At 41.9% G+C, this 19,381-nt stretch overlaps 1 protein-coding gene across 1 annotated transcript in view; it reads right to left on the bottom strand.

Moving 5' to 3' along the window:
* SHTN1 (shootin 1) overlaps window positions 1-19,381 on the bottom strand; it is a 111,974-nt gene that overhangs the window by 65,609 nt on the left and 26,984 nt on the right. Inside the window, exons 3-5 of the mRNA XM_074999805.1 lie at window positions 11,462-11,522; window positions 5,713-5,807; window positions 3,469-3,637 (exon numbers count right to left, since the gene is read on the bottom strand). Of these exons, the coding sequence (XP_074855906.1) occupies window positions 3,469-3,637; window positions 5,713-5,807; window positions 11,462-11,522 (325 nt within the window). The remainder of the gene's footprint in view (window positions 1-3,468; window positions 3,638-5,712; window positions 5,808-11,461; window positions 11,523-19,381) is intronic.

Here is a 19,381-nt window from a genome sequence, read left to right as displayed (position 1 = left end):
CTCTAGAAACGCTGGAGTTCTGATCCCAGCTCTAACAGTAATTCACTGGGCAATGTTAGACAAAGTGCTGAGCTGCTCCATGCCTCATCTTTCTCATTGTTGAAATGTGAAGAATTATAACTTCCCTACTACACAAGGGGAGTTCTGACAATTAACTACAGGCGGTCCCCGACTTACAAAACATCAACTTACGACCATTTGTACTTATGATCGACCCCCCCATTAACCCCATATTACGGTTCTGTATAATATTTTCAAGTTGAGAACCATGAACGTTTAGTTTTTTGAACAGCACAGGCAGAGTGGTATGAGAACTACAGCTCAGTCATGATGGCAGCCAACATGTTGTGTCCCTCCACTTTGTTTGGTTTTGGTTCTCCGTAGCACGCTGTGTTTGCGTGTCTGTGGTCAAGCAGCGTGTTTACATTTCCTTCCCTCTTACAGTCTGCCCTTACAATATTTTCTGCGTTTGCTTGTGGCCATCATAGCAAGTAACAGGAAAAGTGTAAGTGACAAGGGTGGCAAGAAAAGAAAGAGAAAAGCTATTGATTTAGAACAGAAAATAGCGATAGTAAGGTAATTTAAAGAGGGTCAAACAGCGTTGGTCATGGCGCATAATTTAGGCCTATCGAAATCCACCACAAGCACCATTATAAAGGCTAGTGATCACATTTGTGACACAGCGAAAGGGACTGCACCTATGAAATCAACCATTGTAACAAAGAAAAGAACAGGTCCCACCCATGACATGGAAAAACTTGGTGCTCTGGATGGAAGACCAAATTAAAAAATGCATGTCGTTAAGCCTCAAGACAATACAGGCTAAGGCTCGTAGTCTTTCTGAAGACTTAAAGAAAACAGAGGGGTATGACTATGCCCAAAACTTTCAGTGCCAGTCACAGCTGTTTCAACCGTTTCAAGAATCATGCAAACTTTCACAATGTAAAAATAAGCTGGGAGGCAGCCAGTGCTGATTTGTAAGCAGCAGAAACTTTCACAGAAGAATTGGAAAGCTGATAAAAGAGGAAAATTATTTGCCAGAACAGATTTTTAATGTCAATGAGACAGATCTCTTTTGGAAGAAAATGCCTGACTATACCTACATACCTAAGGAAGCAAACACTATGCTTGGTTTTAAGGCTTTCAAAGACTGTCTAACAGTCTTGTTAGGAGGGAATGTTTTGGGGTATAAATTGAAGCCTTTCTTGATGGCTCTAGGGTTTTCAGAGTGATAAATCAAGAATATCAGCAAGGCTACTTTACCAGTCCATTACCGCACTAATAAGAAAGCATGGACGATGCTCGCACTTTTTGAAGATTGGTTCATGAACTGTTTCATCCCTGAAGTCAAGGCATATTATCTGGAGAAAGGAATTCCTTTCAAAATGTTGCTTATTTTGGATAGTGCTCCAGGTCACCCTCAACACCTAAATGACTTACATCCCAACGTTAAAGTGGTGTTTCTGCCTCCCAACACCACATCTATTCTCCAACCCATGCATCAGGGGCCGTAACTGCTTTCAAAGCATACTATCTTCACAACACATTTGCAAAGGCAGTAGCTGCCACAGAATGCGAAAATGCCAAAACGTTACATGAATTTTGGAAGGACTACAACATTCGGCATGGCATAAGGAACATTGCTGCTGAGTAGGAGGAAGTCACTCAACAATGCATGAATGGCATATGGAAGAAAATCCTAAAAGGGTATGTCAACAGTTTCAAAGGCTTTGAAAAAGAAAAGGCACTAGAAGAAATTTCCAATGGGATTGTACTGATGGTGAAAGAAGTGGATCTGGAAGTGGATAATGAAGATATACACCAACTGGGTGAGGCTGTTGGGGAGGAGCTGAACAATCAAGTTTTAGTGGAGCTGGAGGCAGAAAGGGTAGCAGAGGAAGACAGACAAAAAGCCCAAGAAGAAGCAGCCACCCCCAATAAATTTGTGATGAAAGAAATGGCTGCAGCCTTCAGTGAAAGAAATGAAGGAATGCACATGTTTGAAAAAACTGGAGCCTAATATTGCAAGATTCTCAAAAGTGGATTGTTTAATTCAGAACGCCCTGACTTGCTATAGAGAAATTTATAAGGAGAAGAAAAAACCAACTGTCCTGTCCAAAATAGGATGTTTTTTTGAAGAAAGCCCCCAGCACTGCTGCCTCCCCCACTGAACCAATGCCTTCTACAAGCAAAGGCACTGCTGAAACAGAAGATGAATCTGCCGTTGATTATGTTGTTTCTGTAGTATTGTCACCTATCTCCTCCAGTTCCTCATTCAATTAATTCAATTCATTCACCTTCATAATTATGAATCCAAGCGTGCACGACAATACCAGGAATAAAGGTAAAGTTCATGTACAGTATTAACATTATTTTATTTACAATCACATTATTTACATTATTGTATTGCATTGTGTTTTGTAGTTCATATTCATGTTTGTCAATTTCAGTTTGCTGTCACTGCAGTTGCATTGGTTTTGTTCGTGTGTTTCTGCCCTCAATGTTGCTTTTTTTCTGCTGTTGATTGTTGTTTTGTAGGTGCTTTGTTCCGTTTGGAGTGCTAGTGAATCAATATTATGAACATTACCGGTAGTGGGCAGCTGATAGCTACTTCTTTAAGGGTATTTCTGACTTATGACTAGGTGTTCGGAAGGTAACCCTTTCCTAAGTCAGGGACCATCTGTAGTAAATATCTGAGGAGTGCCTGAATTTAATCTCTCTGCACTCTGCTTCACTAACATAAGCTACAACAGTAATTGAAGGCACCCAAGTTAAACAGAGTAATTAACACCATTAAAGCTCAAGACCATAAAACACTCTAAGTAGTAGGATTACTTCTATTGCGATAAGAAGAGTAGAGGTTCTTTTTAGAAGGGAGTATTTCACCCTGTCTCATAATGCTGAATTTGGGAATCCAGACATGCCCTTTGTTAGAAGGCAGGCCATCAGCAGTAACACTGTCATGTGGCTTCACTGCAGAATGGGGCAGGAAGGGAAGTTTTTACTCCAGTACAGACTGCTTACACAAAAAAGAAAAGGGAAGTCAGAAACTTACTCATAGAGTACAGTTCTCTGAAATAAACTCTTTATCATCCTCAGGCTTTGCTGCTTGTCCCACTGCTGAAGTCCTTGTTTAACCCATTTATTTTGGTAGTGCCCCAAGAAAGCTGGCAAGAAACTTTGCCTTGCATGCCTATTGAGGAAACCTCAAACAAACAGCAGCTGAAATAATGCCTTAAGCGCCCCTGCCCTCAGTCTTTTTATGTATGTATAAAGTAACAAATGACTGACATATCACAGTTACTAGACTAATGCAAATGTTTATTTTATTGAGTCAACAACACTGAAATCTCTCACCTAAGTGCAGGATTACTCTGTCATTGCACTGTAACTTGTTCTACACAGTCTACACATTTGATATGGTAACTGTTATCCTCACAATGCTGTCTATCACAAAGCAAAACTCACCTTTTATTTGCTGTTGACAGTGTAAAGAGCTGCAAGAATCTGAGCTACTTTCATTTTCTGTGGCTGAATCATCGTCATCAATGTTAATTTCTTCTGTAATAAAATCTGGCCCCAGTTTAGCCATATACAACATGCTAATTCTTTTCAGAGTCTTATTTTCTTTGTTCAGCTGAAAAGTAAAGATACATACAATATGTAGCTATAATTAAAGTTTCATTAACATACTGCCTATTAAAAAAAAATTACCCAATCCTAAATATATTCTGTTTCTTTGCTATTTAACCAGAAGATTTATCAATCATGCAGAAAGCAAAACAAACTGATCTTACTTTACAACACAGCACTTTAAACACTAAAGATGGGCCCCTCAAGCTCTCTGAGGTGGTTTCAATCTGACATTATGGTTCAGTCAGGTCCATTTCTTACTTCATATAAGAAATCTCTCTCTCTTGCACTTCGGGCGAGTGAATATCTTAGATAGACTCAAATCAAATTAATTAGCACACTTACTTTAATCCTATATATTCTTTGTGATAGCTGCCTCAACTCCCGTCCTTCACTGCACATTGACACTAATAAAAGTGCTAATCCTAAAGAAGTCATAATTACCGTCTAATTGTTTTGAGGCCAGTGAGTTAACAACATAGGTTCAATATATGCAAAACGAAAGAACATAGAATTTAAATCATCGAATGCACTAGGGTCACAACCACACACCAAAGCCAGTCCCCATCAGTTGGCTTGGATGCTAAGTAGATGTACGACATGCGACAGAAGGCAGACAGGCAGCAGCAGCAGCCGTTGCCGCCGCAGCCTCAGGTCACCTCCCAGCGGCTGTACTCCCTCCCCTCCCTGTACTCACCACACTGCACTCTGCCACATCCTCCCAAGCTGATAAACAGCTGGGAATGGAGGCCTCCCAGACACTGGTGGCAAAGTGTGGCTCAGTGGGCCATGAGGCAGCAGCAGAGCAGAGCAAGCTCCCCCCCGGCCAAGCTCCATGGGGTGAAAGCAGGGTTGGGGAGGGGAGACCAGGGGGAGGCAACCCCCAGAGGCTGCTGCCACCTCCGGTGGCCCCATAATCCTCCCTCCCATCCAAAGGACGGCTGGGGCAGCTTCCTCAAGACCCCCATATATGCAAAGCTTAGGGCAGCTATCCCACCTCACCCTATGGACAGGATGGCTCTGCACAGAGCCCCTTCAAATCCAACTCACTTCCAAAGACTGAAATAAAGGAAGTGAGAGGAACTTTGCCTACTTTAATCAGCACATACTAACAAGCACATCAGCCCTACTGGAGAGTGCTTGTCTTTTGACCACCAACGTACGTCACTATGTATGTTACAAATAATGAACAGAAGAAGGACATTTACAGATATAAAATTACTTTTCTTAGTTATATGCTCATTTACTACCTTATGAATTCTACTATCATGTCATTATGCAAACAATTTAGTAAATACCTCTGAAAAGTACATTGCTAATGCATCTAAATTAAAGAGACTTCTTGTTGGTGTGATTTCTGACACATCCGAAGAAGTACTTTGGGAAGGCCAAAAAAAAAAAAAAACACCAGCTGGTATTGCTAATGAAATTTGGTTCAAAATTGCTGTAATCCATTTTCTGATGAAGCGGCTCAGATGCATTTTACACAACCAAAAACAGATAACACAGAGATAAAAACATTCTTTAATAATAACGTACTTCTGATGAGATGGAATATAGAAAATTACACACTTGGTAAATTCATCAGACTAGATGCAATCAACAGAGCACTGAAGGTCACCTTTTGCCTGCCCTCAGTTAGCTTTCATGAACAATCACCTGAAATTTAATGCTTTGGCTGACTTTTTCATTTGATTCAAATACTGAGACGCTCATTATTCCTTTATGTCCTACGTGGGATAGTTCTAAACTTGTTTACGTTTTAGCCCAAATGCATATAAAATGGGCTATAAAAAGTTACACTCCAGGAATTACTGTTATCTTGCCTGCTGCTCCAAAAGCATTACTGAACAAGTGATTCTAAAAAGAAGGCACCTTCCATCAAAACAACAAATACATTGTACAGTGTTTCAGTTATGAATTCCAGTTTTAACCATCTTAAAGTTATTTCATATCTCAAAAGAAGGCAAACAGACATCTGCTGTGCTACCAGACACATGAACCTCTAACACTCTGCTTTCAAAAGATTATGAAATCAGAATACGGATATAACTGAACAATTGTATTAATTGTTCTCACCTTAGAAGCCAAAGTTTCAGCACTTTCACGACATGTCTTTTCGATTTCAAGGTTGTTCTGCATACATGTTACTTCTTCGATAACCATATGAGAAACTAGAAAATTGGGAAGATGTTTCTTACAAAAGTTTTCTAAAAACGAGTCATCTTTTTCCTTTTAACTGACACATTCATCCCATGATTGTGACTACATATCAACTGCTTTCCAAAATGATACTGCAAACTCAGAAAAACACAGCCATATGAATGCATGTAGAGAGTGGAAAGCTTATGAAAACAGAATGAGAGAATAATATTAACCATTATTATTATTACAGAAGTTGCTGATAGCTAAAAGCAAGGCATGTACAGTAATTGATAAGTTTTTTTAAGGCCACAGGGACAATTTTGACAATGATCATTTATTAATTGTATGTATTGGCACACAGGAGCTGTAGTTGGCCCAGAACCCCATCATATTAGGTGCTGCATAAAGAAAAGAAAGGAAAGGTGAGGGAGAGCATGTCCCTGCCCCAAATCATGACTTTGTCCAGTCCACAGGGCACTCATAAGTAGTAGTACCTTTCTCACAAGTGCATTCACTGACTTCAGTGAGATCATTCAAGTTACAATGTAGGATTCTGTTGCTGGATGAACTCTACCCCATAAAAGCCACAGGATGAGCATGAAATGCAGCTTAGCTAATACTGCTGTTGAAACTAACTTTGGCATTTTCTGACTTTATTTGCGATTTTAACTGTGCAATCAGAACAATGCAAGGGCAAAGGCTTTTCTATTTTAATTATTACTTATGGCTGCAATTCTCTCTGGGCCTGGCACTGTGCTAACAAAACGAAGATTTTACAATCCATTCTCTCTGTCCTGCTAAGATATACACAGACAGACCACAACAGCCACATAGTTCCCTTTGTGGGACTGGAGCCAAAATCGGACACAGAGATGACAGCAATGTACACTGGAAATATCCACATTAGAAATTTTGAGATCATTTCAGAGGAATAGTGTAATAGCTAATTTGTTTCTTAGATGGTCTACAGAACCGTGGTGTCTGAGCATCTCACAGTGTATAAATGTAATTTATCCTCAAAGCCCCATAAAATAGGGAAGTAATATTATCCCCATTTCATATGGGGAACTGAGGCAGAGTGACTAAAGGGGGATTTTCAAACCACAGATGGTATGTAGATGCCTAACTCCCACTGACTTTCAGTGTGATTTAAACTTGGGATATAAATACCCAGTTAACCAATTAAAGATGGGGGAGAATGTCTAGGGAGGCTGCTTCAGCCCAGCTGCTCTGGAGTGGCCTCTCCAGCTGCTGCCTGCCCACCCCATGCCTGCAGCATGCTGGGATGCTCCAGCCAGGTCAAAGCAACCCTGGTTCCTGGAGTTCCAGGAACGCTGTAGGTGGAAACACTCCAGCTGGGCTGGAGCAGTCCCCAGTACCTGTCCATGGCAGGGAGGCCACTCCAGCCTGGCTGGGCTAAAGCAGACTCCCCAACAACCCTACCCACCACCCCAGGATGCTCTGGCTGTGCTGGAGTGCCCCCAACCTGTAGCATCCCTGTGGGTCTGGAGTGCCTCCTGCTCATGTCAGGCAGGGGGCTGCTCCAGCCCCTTTCAGTTAACCAGAACAGGTAACTTTCATCTGTATAGGATAAGGCTTACCGGTTAACTGGTTAACCATTAACATCCCTAATTTAAACAATCATAATTTATAGCATGGGGAAAAAAAATATCTCCCCTTCAAGTGACTTGCCCAAGATCACAGAGGCAGTCTGTGGCAGATCAGGGAACTGAATATTGGTTTTGCAAGACTCCAGGGTGGTATCTTAATAACTACACCATTTATATTCTACTGGGCAAATTTTGATACCCCTTGGCATCCTGTGGCTCTGCAGCTTACTGTGCTAGCTTATTCCTTCCTTGCATAGTCATACACAGAATCAAGACTTCAGCTTGGAAACAAGGATATCTCAGTGGTTAGAGCCTTGACCTTGCAAATCCAGGGTTGAGAGTTCTATCTTTTGAGGGGGCCTTTCAATGCAGGTCAGACTGGGAAAAATCTGTCAGGGATGGTGACAGGTCCTGCCATGAGGGCAGGGGACTGTACTGGATGACCTCTTGAGGTCCCTTCCAGTTCTATGAAATATAATACAGATAGCTCCACATTTAGACTATTCACAGGTGATATAACATCAGTAAGAGTAGCAGAATTTAGACTGAAGAGAAGGAAACTGAAAAATCCATTCATATTCTGTGTTGCCAACTAAAACTTAACAGATTCATACATTAAAGAAATAGAGATATTGTTCACCCCACAACATTCTTGAAAACTCTGAATGGAAAAATATTTTCATACTGTGCAGTTCATTAGACAAAGATATAAAACTGGTTACTGGTAGGCCGTGTCTACATTAGCCAAAATCTTTGAAATGGCCATGCAAATGGCCATTTCAAAGTTTGCTAATGAAGCACTGAAATACATATTCAGCGCCTCATTAGCATGCGGGCGGCTGTGGCACTTCAAAATTGACGTGGCTCTCCGCCGCGCAGCTCATCCAGATGTGGCTCCTTTTCAAAAGGACCCTGTCTACTTCAAAATCCCCTTATTCCTATGAGCAGATGGGAATAAGGGGACTTCGAAGTAGGCGGGGTCCTTTCAAAAAGGAGCCCCGTCTGGATGAGCCGTGTCAATTTAGAAGTGCCGCGGCCGCCCACATGCTAATGAGGCGCTGAATATGTATTTCAGTGCTTCATGAGTAAACTTTGAAATGGCCATTTGCATGGCCATTTCAAAATTTTTGGCTAGTGCAGACACAGCTGTAGTGTCTGTTCCATTTTTAACCAGATACTCCACTGATTGGCACTACACAGATTAAACAGATAAGGAAGACAGCTAGGCAACATCAGGTGAGAAGTTTTACCATTATTTTACAAATGTGCTTTTGCTAATGGTACAGGGTCAATTGTGCAAGAACATTTTATGTTTCAAAGTTAAAAATAACTTAGAAATTATGGGACAAGTCTTTGGCAACAGGTGAAAGGTAGATCATGCAAGCCAGGACAAGGTGACATGAAACAGTGACCTAGACATTCCCTGATTCTGGGACCACTAAGTGCAGAGTTCTTCCTCCAGCAAATATTAGAATAACACTTAGTCTGCTCTAATTTCTGCTGGCCACCAACCACCTGAAAAGGCCAGAGGAACAGCAGGGTATTTGCAAATCATTGAAGAACCTTGGCCAGCAACCTCTATCCACCCTCAGACCACATGAACATTGCAGTACGGAGAAGAACAAAATGGAGAGTCCCTCAATCCCCATGGAGCCTCCTATGCTGGGGTGATCTTTTTGTGGCTAGTTATTTTTGCTTTACAGAAAGACTACACTATTGATTTGGAGCAAAGCAGCTGCCCTTCACTGTAGGATATGGAGGAATATATTACAAGAAAACTAAAGAAATTGAATATTTGTGCTTTTTCCTTTTGTTGTTGCTGCAGCATAAAGGATGGACACATTGTATACCCATCAAGAGGGAAAGAACCCTAGCTAAAATCCTGCAAGCAAAACTAGTTAAAAGTTAGGGAACAAGGACCAGGTCACATAGTATGTCTAGAGATTACTCTTGGTTCACTTAAGCTTAATTAACCTGCAATTATGATTAAACTCAGGAAAAAAATTCTCTCCAAATTAAATACAAAAATATATTACTTCCTAAGTCTGCCCAAAGTTCTTATTATGTTAATATTAAAATTCATAAAGCAGCACTAAGTGGCCAGAAACATCTCTAACCTTGACGTTTTTTCAGGGGTAATAATAATCTGCAGCAAATGCAGGCCAGCCAAAAACCACTTAACTAATTAGTAGTTGCAGTCACCGAGAAAACATGAATCAACACTGTTATTACAAGTGGCACATTTGAGTGGCATCTAATTATGACTTGATGAGCACGATACTTGCATTATCAACATTACTACTGCATCCCATCAGGGACTAAAAGCTGCTGATGGCATTGACTGCGAGAAACTCCCACTCAATGGTACGGCAGCACCCAACAATCTCCTTGGCAGGGGCACCCTCACTAAATGACACGTTAAGCGTAATTACTGGTAGACATTGTAAATAAACAGGATTGGAAGTGAAAATTGTACCAAGTACATAAGACACAATCTGACACATTGGAAGTGGCAGCCTTAATTGAGAGTTTCTTTGACTGCTCAAGATCATTTCAACTGCATTTCTCAGAGGACAGTGATTATAACTGTGGAGACAGACGGCATAATGGTATCAGCACTGCTGACAGAGCAGTGAATTAAATTGTATCTGCTGTTGTGTGAAAGCCTTGATGAGAGGTACAGATCCTTAGTGGTCTTATCATTATAACACAATGGTCATGTTGTCATCAACCTTGCTGGCTCCAATTGAAAAGAAATGATTGTGTGTTGAAGCTTGCCCCCCCACCACCATCTTCTATCTCTTGTGCTGAATAGAACCAATTTTCAGAGAGCTATGAAATCACGCAATAGGGCCTAAAATGCAGCTGCTTGGCATACAAACGGGGCCCCATTAAACTGGAATCACACACAATATGTGTTTATGCCAGGAGAACAAATAGAAGCTGAGTACAGGCCAAGTTTATTCACAGACACAAAGCCGGTGTAGCTCTTCATCAATATAATTGCCTTTTATATTGTCATTTAAATAATGGGCTCTATTATTGCCTTAAAATCCTAATATTCCTGGCATTTTATCACTATGTTTACAAGGTACGTTCTTTAAAAACCTGAAAGGAAAATAAAGGAAACCTATAAATTTTTTACATCAAATATTACTTTGAATTTTAAGCCTTAACTACTTGACATTTTTGCCACACTCTGGTATTCACAGTATCGTAACAAAAACCCAAGGAGTCTGTCATTTTTTCCACAGGAATTAGACTTAGAAAATCCTTGCCCTATGGAGCAATTATACAAGATGATTTTCAGATAGTAAAGGTTACCACGTTAAGGTTTATTTGCTCTGGCTGTATTATGAAAAAATATGTCCCTCCCCCCGCCAAAAGAAGAAGAGTTTAAATTAACTTAGTCCATCACTGCATATTTTCCATATTCTGTATTTCTAAAACATTGACACAAAGCAGACGTAACAGACCAAAATCCCATTGTAATGGTCCCTTATGAGGAGCTATTCCACCAGGATACTTCCACTATTAGCTGTGCTTTGTTTACTTCTAGACATCATACAGTGCCAACAGACCATTACTATAAAAGTGTAAAATTGGACCTTGACATTTTTCACCGGCTAAAACAGGACTTGCTATAAAAACTAGCAAGGGACATCAGTCCATACTATACTGCTTATATGCCATTGCTATTTCTATTAGCAGCTTGACTCCTTTCCCCACTACAAAAAATACAGCTACTCAGTTTACATGGGTATAATTCCATAATAACTCGTCTGAGTTATGCTGGGAAGACAAAGCAGAATTTGGCCACTATGTTTTGAGCGCTTCCCACCTGAAGGTGGCTTAACTGATTTCACGGACTGAGCCACCAACTGCTGTGCAAGCATTTAACCTGATGTAAACTGAAATGGTGTGTGACAAAACCCCTTTAAAACTGGGCTTTGAAGGAGAAAATGCAATTGAACCCGAACCCCAGCATTGTTCCTGCTGCATTGCAAAGCTGAGTGCTATGATTACAGGTCTTACTCTAAGAGTTAATATTCGCACTGAAAATGCCTACTTACTTTTCTGAAACTCTTCAAGTTTTCTGACTGCCTCATCACGCTCTTGTTTAATTTTGTCGCACTGTACAGGGGAAAACCAAGCAAGAAGTCAAGTAAAGCCACGAACATGGTTGTATAAATCAGCAATCTGTACAATATTCATGTAAAACCATAAAGAGGATTAGAAGAGACAATTTATATGAACCTATAAAGCAATAGCTGTTTTTCCCTCAGTGCCTCAAGATCTGTCGAGAGTATGTATTTAATAGTTGTTGTCCAAGCTATTTCACAAAAATCCTCCAGAGCTCCATCAGTTTTGTTATGATGCCATACTGTTATTGAAATAAGCATGACTAATCTGCAATTATTTCAGAACTGTCACATAGTCTGAATCAGATGTTACTCAATTTTATTTGACATTTTACAATAACAGGAATAACACTGTCATGTGAAACATATATTTATATGTATTTTTTTTCACAGTGTCCTAGATTGCTATACAAATATGTAGAATATCTCTATGTTGGACATTTATACTGTGGCTGATCACCACAGCAACTGAGTGACTTTCTGCCTGGTGCGAAGGTTGCGGATCTCTCGAGGCATCTAGACAGACTTATGGGCAGTGCTGGGGAGGAGCCGGTCGTCGTGGTACATGTTGGTACCAATGACATAGGGAAGGGTAGAAGAGATGTTCTGGAGGCCAAATTTAGGTTACTAGGAAGGAGACTGAAATCCAGAACATCTTTGGTGGCATTCTCTGAAATGCTTCCAGTTCCACGCGCAGGGCCAGATAGACAGGCAGAACTTCAGAGTCTCAATGCGTGGATGAGACGATGGTGTAGGGAAGAGGGGTTTAGATTTATTAGGAACTGGGGACACTTTTGGGGTAGGGGGAGCCTATACAGGAAGGATGGGCTCCACCTAAATCAAGGTGGATCCAGACTGCTGGCATTAAACATTAAAAAGGACATAGAGCAGTTTTTAAACTAAGAGGTGGGGGAAAGCCGATTGGTGCGGGGGAGCACCTGGATCGGACGGAGACTTCTCTTACACGAGGCTCCATAGACAGGGATTCCCTAGAAGTTAGTCAGATAGGGAACGTGGGAAATAATATATGGGCAAGATCAGATGTGAAACAATCGTGCATAAAAAAATCCACCACGTCTGTGAAAGGCGGACATATAAATAGTGGTAGTTTTCTAACATGCTTTTACACTAATGCTAGGAGTCTGTCTAATAAGATGGGTGAACTGGAGTACCTCATATCAAAGGAGGAAGTTGACATAATAGGCATCTCAGAAACCTGGTGGAATGAGGACAATCAGTGGGACACTATCATACCGGGATATAAATTATATCGGAAAGACAGAACAGGTCGTGCGGGTGGCGGAGTGGTACTATATGTGAAGGATAATATAGAATCAAATGAAGTAAAAATCCTAAAGGAATCAAAATGTTCCATAGAATCATTATGGATAACAATTCATTCCTCTAATATGAATATGGCATTAGGAATATATTACCGACCACCTAACCAGGACAGTGATAGTGATGCTGAAATGATGAGGGAGATTAGAGAGGCTATCAAAATAAAAAACACAGTAATAATAGGAGATTTCAATTATCCCCATATTGATTGGGTGCATGTCACCTCAGGACGGGATTCAGAGATTAAATTTCTTGATGCCTTAAATGACTGCTTCTTGGAGCAGCTAGTACAGGAACCACAAGGGGAGAGTCGATTCTCGATCTAGTCTTGACTGGAACGCAGGATCTGGTCCAAGAGGTAACTGTTACTGGACCGCTTGGAAATAGTGACCACAATATAATAACTTTTAATATTCCTGTGTTGGGAAGAACACCGCAGCGGTCAAACACTCTGGCATTTAATTTCAAAAAGGGGAATTACACTAAAATGAGGAAGCTAGTTAAACAGAAACTAAAAGGTAGAGTAATTAAACTAAAATCCCTGGAAGCTGCATGGAAACTGTTTAAAGACACCATACTAGAGGCCCAACTTAAATGTATACCCCAAATAAAAAAACACAGTAAGAGACCTAACAAAGAACCACCATGGCTAAACAGCCATGTTAAAAAGGCAGTGAGAGAGAAAAGGGCAGCTTTTAAAAAGTGGAAGTCAAATCCTAGTGAGGAAAATAGAAAGGAACATAAACACTCCCAAATTAACTGTCATAATGTAGTAAGAAAAGCCAAAAAAGAGTTTGAGGAACAGCTAGCCAAAAATTCAAAAAACAATAGTAAAATGTTTTTTAAATACATTAGAAGCAGGAAGCCTGCTAAAAAAGCAGTGGGGCCCTTGGATGATAAAGATATAAAAGGAGCGATCAAGGAAGACAGTGCCATTGCGGAGCGATTAAATGATTTCTTTGCTTCAGTCTTCACGGCTGAAGATGTTACAGAGGTTCCTAAATCTGAGCCAGCCTTTTTAGGCGACAAATCTGAGGAACTCACTCAGATTGAAGTGACATTAGAGGAGGTTTTGGAATTAATTGATAAGCTGAATAGTAACAAGTCTCCAGGACCAGATGGCATTCACCCAAGGGTTCTGAAAGAACTCAAATGTGAAATTGCAGAGTTATTAACAGTGGTTTGTAACCTATCCTTTAAATCCACTTTGGTACCAAATGACTGGAAGACGGCCAATATAACACCAATATTTAAAAAAGGCTCTAGAGGAGATCCTGGCAATTATAGACCGATAAGTTTAACATCAGTACCAGGCAAATTAGTAGAAACACTAGTAAAGAGTAAAATTGCAAGGCACATAGAAGAGCACAAATTGTTGGGCAAAAGTCAGCATGGTTTCTGCAGAGGGAAGTCGTGTCTGTCTAATCTATTAGAATTCTTTGAAGGGGTTAATAAACATGCGGACAAGGGGCACCCAGTGGACATAATATACCTAGATTTCCAGAAAGCCTTTGACACGGTCCCACACCAAAGGCTTTTATGTAAATTAGGTGGTCATGGGATAGGAGGAAAGGTCCTTTCATGGATCGGGAATTGGTTAAAAGACAGAAAACAAAGGGTGGGAATAAATGGTAAATTTTCACAATGGAGGGGGGTAACTAGTGGTGTTCCCCAGGGCTCAGTCCTGGGACCGATCCTGTTCAACTTGTTCATCAATGATCTGGAAAATGAGGTAAGCAGTGAGGTGGCAAAGTTTGCAGATGACACCAAGTTGTTCAGGACAGTCAAAACCAAAAGGGATTGTGAAGAACTACAAAAAGATCTCAGCAAACTGAGTGATTGGGCAGCAAAATGGCAAATGAAATTTAATGTGGGTAAGTGTAAGGTAATGCATGTTGGAAAAAATAACCCAAATTACACGTACTACATGATGGGGTCAAATTTAGCTACGACAGATCAGGAAAGGGATCTTGGAGTTATAGTGGATAGTTCTCTGAAGACATCCACGCAGTGTGCAGCGGCAGTTAGTAAGGCAAATAGGATGTTAGGAATTATTAAAAAAGGGATCGATAATAAGACAAAAGATATCATACTTCCCCTATATAAAACTATGGTACGCCCACATCTCGAGTACTGCGTGCAGATGTGGTCTCCTCACCTCAAAAAAGATATATTGGCATTAGAAAAGGTTCAGAAAAGGGCGACTAAGATGATTAGGGGCTTGGAAAGGGTCCCATATGGGGAGAGGCTAGAGAGACTGGGACTTTTCAGTTTGGAAAAGAGGCGATTGAGGGGCGATATGATAGAGGTATATAAAATCATGAATGGTGTGGAGAAAGTGAATATAGAAAAATTATTTACCTTTTCCCATAATACAAGAACTAGGGGACACCAAATGAAATTGATGGGTAGTGGGTTCAAAACTAATAAAAGGAAATTTTTCTTCACACAGCGCACAGTCAACCTGTGGAACTCCTTGCCCGAGGCGGCTGTGAAGGCCAGGACTCTATTAGGGTTTAAAAAAGAGCTTGATAAATTTTTGCAGGTCAGGTCCATAAATGGCTATTAGCCAGGGATAAAGTATGGTGCCCTAGCCTTCATAACAAGGGCAGGAGATGGATGGCAGGAGATAAATCACTTGTCTTCTGTTCTCCTTCTCTGGGGCGCCTGGCATTGGCCACCGTCGGCAGATGGGATGCTGGGCTTGATGGACCTTTGGTCTGACCCAGTATGGCCATTCTTATGTTCTTATGTTCTTATGTTCGGGTGAACTCAACAGCAACAGTCAAGTCCACAGTACACTACACAAAGTCTCTGGCATCTTTCTTTTTGGTAACAAAACTGTATTTAAGATTCGTGTGGTAGGGAAGGGGTTGAAAGGTTAGACATAATTAATAAAATCTTCCTTTCAGGGTTGTTTCAATCTTAGAGCAGAAGAGATGCGAGTGTTCTGATCATCATTCTAATGATGGAAAGGCTTTTTTAAAGGAGAAGAATAAAATGAACACTTAATTGGTAACTTGCTTCGACAGCTTTCACAACTCCATATAATAGATATAATTCCAAGAAATAATGAGTACAGTTCATGTGACACATGCTGTAAGTGATCATCCAAATCGCGGAAAACACATGATTTTATGTGGAAGAATGACACCATTACAGAAAGACAGAACTTCAAGAAAATTTTCCATATAACATATTTTACATGCCCAAGGCAAATATGCAGTATTCTTATAGCTGTGTTGGTCCAAGCATATTAAAACATGAGGTGGCTGTGGGTTTTTTTGTATTGAACCAAATTCTGTTAACAGGAAAGACAGGTTTTCAAGCTTACAGAGAGCTCTTCTTGTCTCAAACTTAAAGAAAAGCTCTGTATAAGCTCAACTGCTTGTCTCTTTCACCAACAGAAGTTGGTCCCATGAAAAAGTATTCGCCACGCATCTTATGTTCTGAATGTGCAATGTAAATACTTTCTCTCTTACATGTTGGTCCACAGTAACTAGAAATGGAAGTGATCCTTACAGTGTAATTACATGTCCAGATTACACATTCAACATTTCAGAAGTTCCTGCCAAGTTCTTTTATTTTTAAAAGGAAAAAAAAAAGTATTTATATTACTATTTTGGATTTTCCCCCTAGGGACCTCATTTCCACATAACTCAAAGAGAGGCCCACAGTAATGAAGGGCCTGACCCAAAGCAGTCAAACTCCAGCTAGAATATTTCCATTGACGCCAATGGGCTTTGGATCGGGCTGTTAAACAGGACCCATTCTTCAGCAGAAAGGGGAATCACACAGGAAGCTATGCCTCAGCAGAGGCTTCAGAAGCCACTTTTGGGGGCGTCCTGTAGAAAATGTGAAAAAGAAGCTGCCGTGAACTAGTGACTCCCTATCTCAGTGAAAGTAGCTGCAGAGCAGGAAGAGGGTTGCAGCTAGGGACATAAAATCCCATTTAAAGAGTTAACCCATTAAACACTCTGTTTACCTTGTTAACTAATTAAACAGGTGGAGGGGAGGAGAGCTGTGGGGGCTGCTGACTGCTCCAGCCCAGCTGGAGTGTCCCTGTCTGCTGCACCACTCCAGTTAGGGGGCATCCCTGTACATCAGGAGCAGCTCCGGGAGTGCCATGGGGTGGAGACATTCCAGCTGGGCTGGAGTAGCCCCTGTCCATGCCTCGACCCCCCTTCCCCCAAGACTGTCACAGAAGGGAGTTACCCCAGCTCAGGTGGAGCACCCCCACCTGTGATGGCTCTGCGGGGCTGAGGCAACCCTCTCCCCATAGCAGGCAGGGGTCTGCTCCAGCCCCAACCGGTTAATTCTAAATCTCATCCATTTAGGGTGAGGCACCCGAGTTAACCAGTTAAGCTTTAACATCCCTAGGTACAGCAGGGCAGCTGCTGCTGAGGAAGGTAGTGCAGGAAGGGGATGGAGAAAGCAGGCTGCAGTGATTGGTGTGGGAATAGGGGGTGGGGGCTTCTGGCAGCTTCTTACTGCAACTCGTGGTTGGTGGGGAGAAGAGAACAAAAAGTCCAAGAGCAGCTAATAAGGGAGAAACAACACGGGGAAAAAGACTGCGTGAAGCACTGTCCAGGTACCTGGGGTCTTTTTGTATAAAATGGCCAGGGGTGTCAGGTTTGTGGAAATTTTGGTGTTGCCCCAAACACCCTGACCACACCCCTCCCCTCCACACCCACCTACAGCTCTGGGAGGGAGTATGGGTGGGGAAGAGGGTTTGGGGTGCAGACTCTGGGACAGAGTTTGGGTGCTGGGTGCAGGGTATGGCATGCAGCAGGGATGAGGAACACAGACTCTGAGAAGGAGTTTGCTGACCAGAGGAGATGAAGCAGAGGTGCAGTACTTAGCTGGGGCAACGCCTCTGGCAGCAGCTGCGGACACATGCTGTTGCCTGCAGGCTTCTCACCACACAGCCCCCACTGGCTGCAGGGGCAGCATGCAGGGACATGCCAGCAGCTGCACATCAGAAGTCGTTTTAGCCCAGATGCCCGGTTGATGGTGACAGCTGAGACCCCCGGGCTATTTTAAATCACCCAGGGGCAGAAGAGAGACCAAACCCCAAACTTTGCTAAAGCAGGACTCCCAGGCTAGGGATGTTCCTGGTGCTTGGACACTACAGGCCCATATAACTCACTGCCCTGATAATGACTGACTGTTTTCCCCACAACAGGGAGGAAGAGAGAGGAAAGGAGAGCGAAATCTCAGTTTCCACTTACTAAGAATCAATCTAAGGTCTTGTTGCTTCCTTGCCTCCCTCTCAGTTTTCCCAGGAAGCAGCCTCTGTCCCAACTCACTGCTAAGAGAGGGGCCTGAGCAAGGGAGGTAGAGACATGCAAAATCGTTTTTGTATCACAAGTATTTACAATTGCTGTTTCACTTGCCACACCACCAGTGAAGAGCACCACTACTTTGCAACGGGATTCTGTATGATCCACTCACAGCCAGTGCTGAAGAGTCTAGAACAATGACATGTTGAACTGCCACACTTCACCCGTGGATCTTCAAATGCTTCACAACCTTTCAGGATCACAATTCCCATGGAAGTGGGTAAGCTTTATAGCTGGAGTTATAAATATACAGAGAGATTAAGGGCCTGATCCAAAGCCCAATGAAATCAATGGGAATCTTTCAATCAAATTTATGAGGAAGTGGCTTAGGACATTGATGACTTGCCTAAAGTCACACTGAGTCACCACTGGTCATGATTAGGACCCGGAAGTCCTAAATCTGTCCCAACCACCAGATAAAACATCCTGCAAATCCAGCAAATAGTTTGCTAAAACAACCACTTTCCATTTGTAACGGCAAGGAAAGCTTATGGCCCATGCCTCCAGACATTTTACTCACATAGGTTCTTTGCACAAGCAGTCCCACTTCAGTCTCTTTTAGGCTGCACCCATGAATAAGGATTAATTACTTCACTAGGGCTATATCTATATTAGGCTTAGAAGTCAACTGCAGATACACACTTTTAGCTATACCAATTGCGTAGCTAAAATCAACTTCTCAGCAGTGAACTTCACTGTCTGTCTACACAGAGGAAGGCCAATGGAAGCTTTTCTTATGTCAACCTTCCTTATTCCTCGCCTCTCACAAGGAGTTTGGGGGGGTCAACTTTGGCCCTGGAAAGCACTATTTTGCACATGCGTGAAATGAAACCCCGGAAGATCGATCCTGAAAGTGTTGCTCTTCTGTAGTAGTGTGGCTCTAGCCTAAGGCAAATCCTTATGCGCATTAGGAGTCCCACTGAAGACAATGTGATTACTCACATGCACATTGTTCATGTGCTTGCAGGGTCAGGGCTTACAGATTTAGCTCCTAACTTTCCAAACTATTTCCATTCTAAGTCATAATTTTCTCGCAAGATTCCACTGACTGCTGCTAAGCCCCCTGTGAAAGGGGGTTTTATCACTGATCTCAGTGAGGGCACATTGCGCACACTGACTTCAACCATGCAATCAGTATTACACAGGGAGGCCTCCCACAAACACAATC

Source organism: Carettochelys insculpta, chromosome 7 (genome assembly GCF_033958435.1).
Source record: "Carettochelys insculpta isolate YL-2023 chromosome 7, ASM3395843v1, whole genome shotgun sequence".
In the NCBI taxonomy this organism is placed as follows: Eukaryota; Metazoa; Chordata; order Testudines; family Carettochelyidae; genus Carettochelys; species Carettochelys insculpta.
The sequence above is the reverse complement of the archived record's forward strand: the minus strand, read 5'-3'. Positions and strand labels throughout refer to the sequence as shown.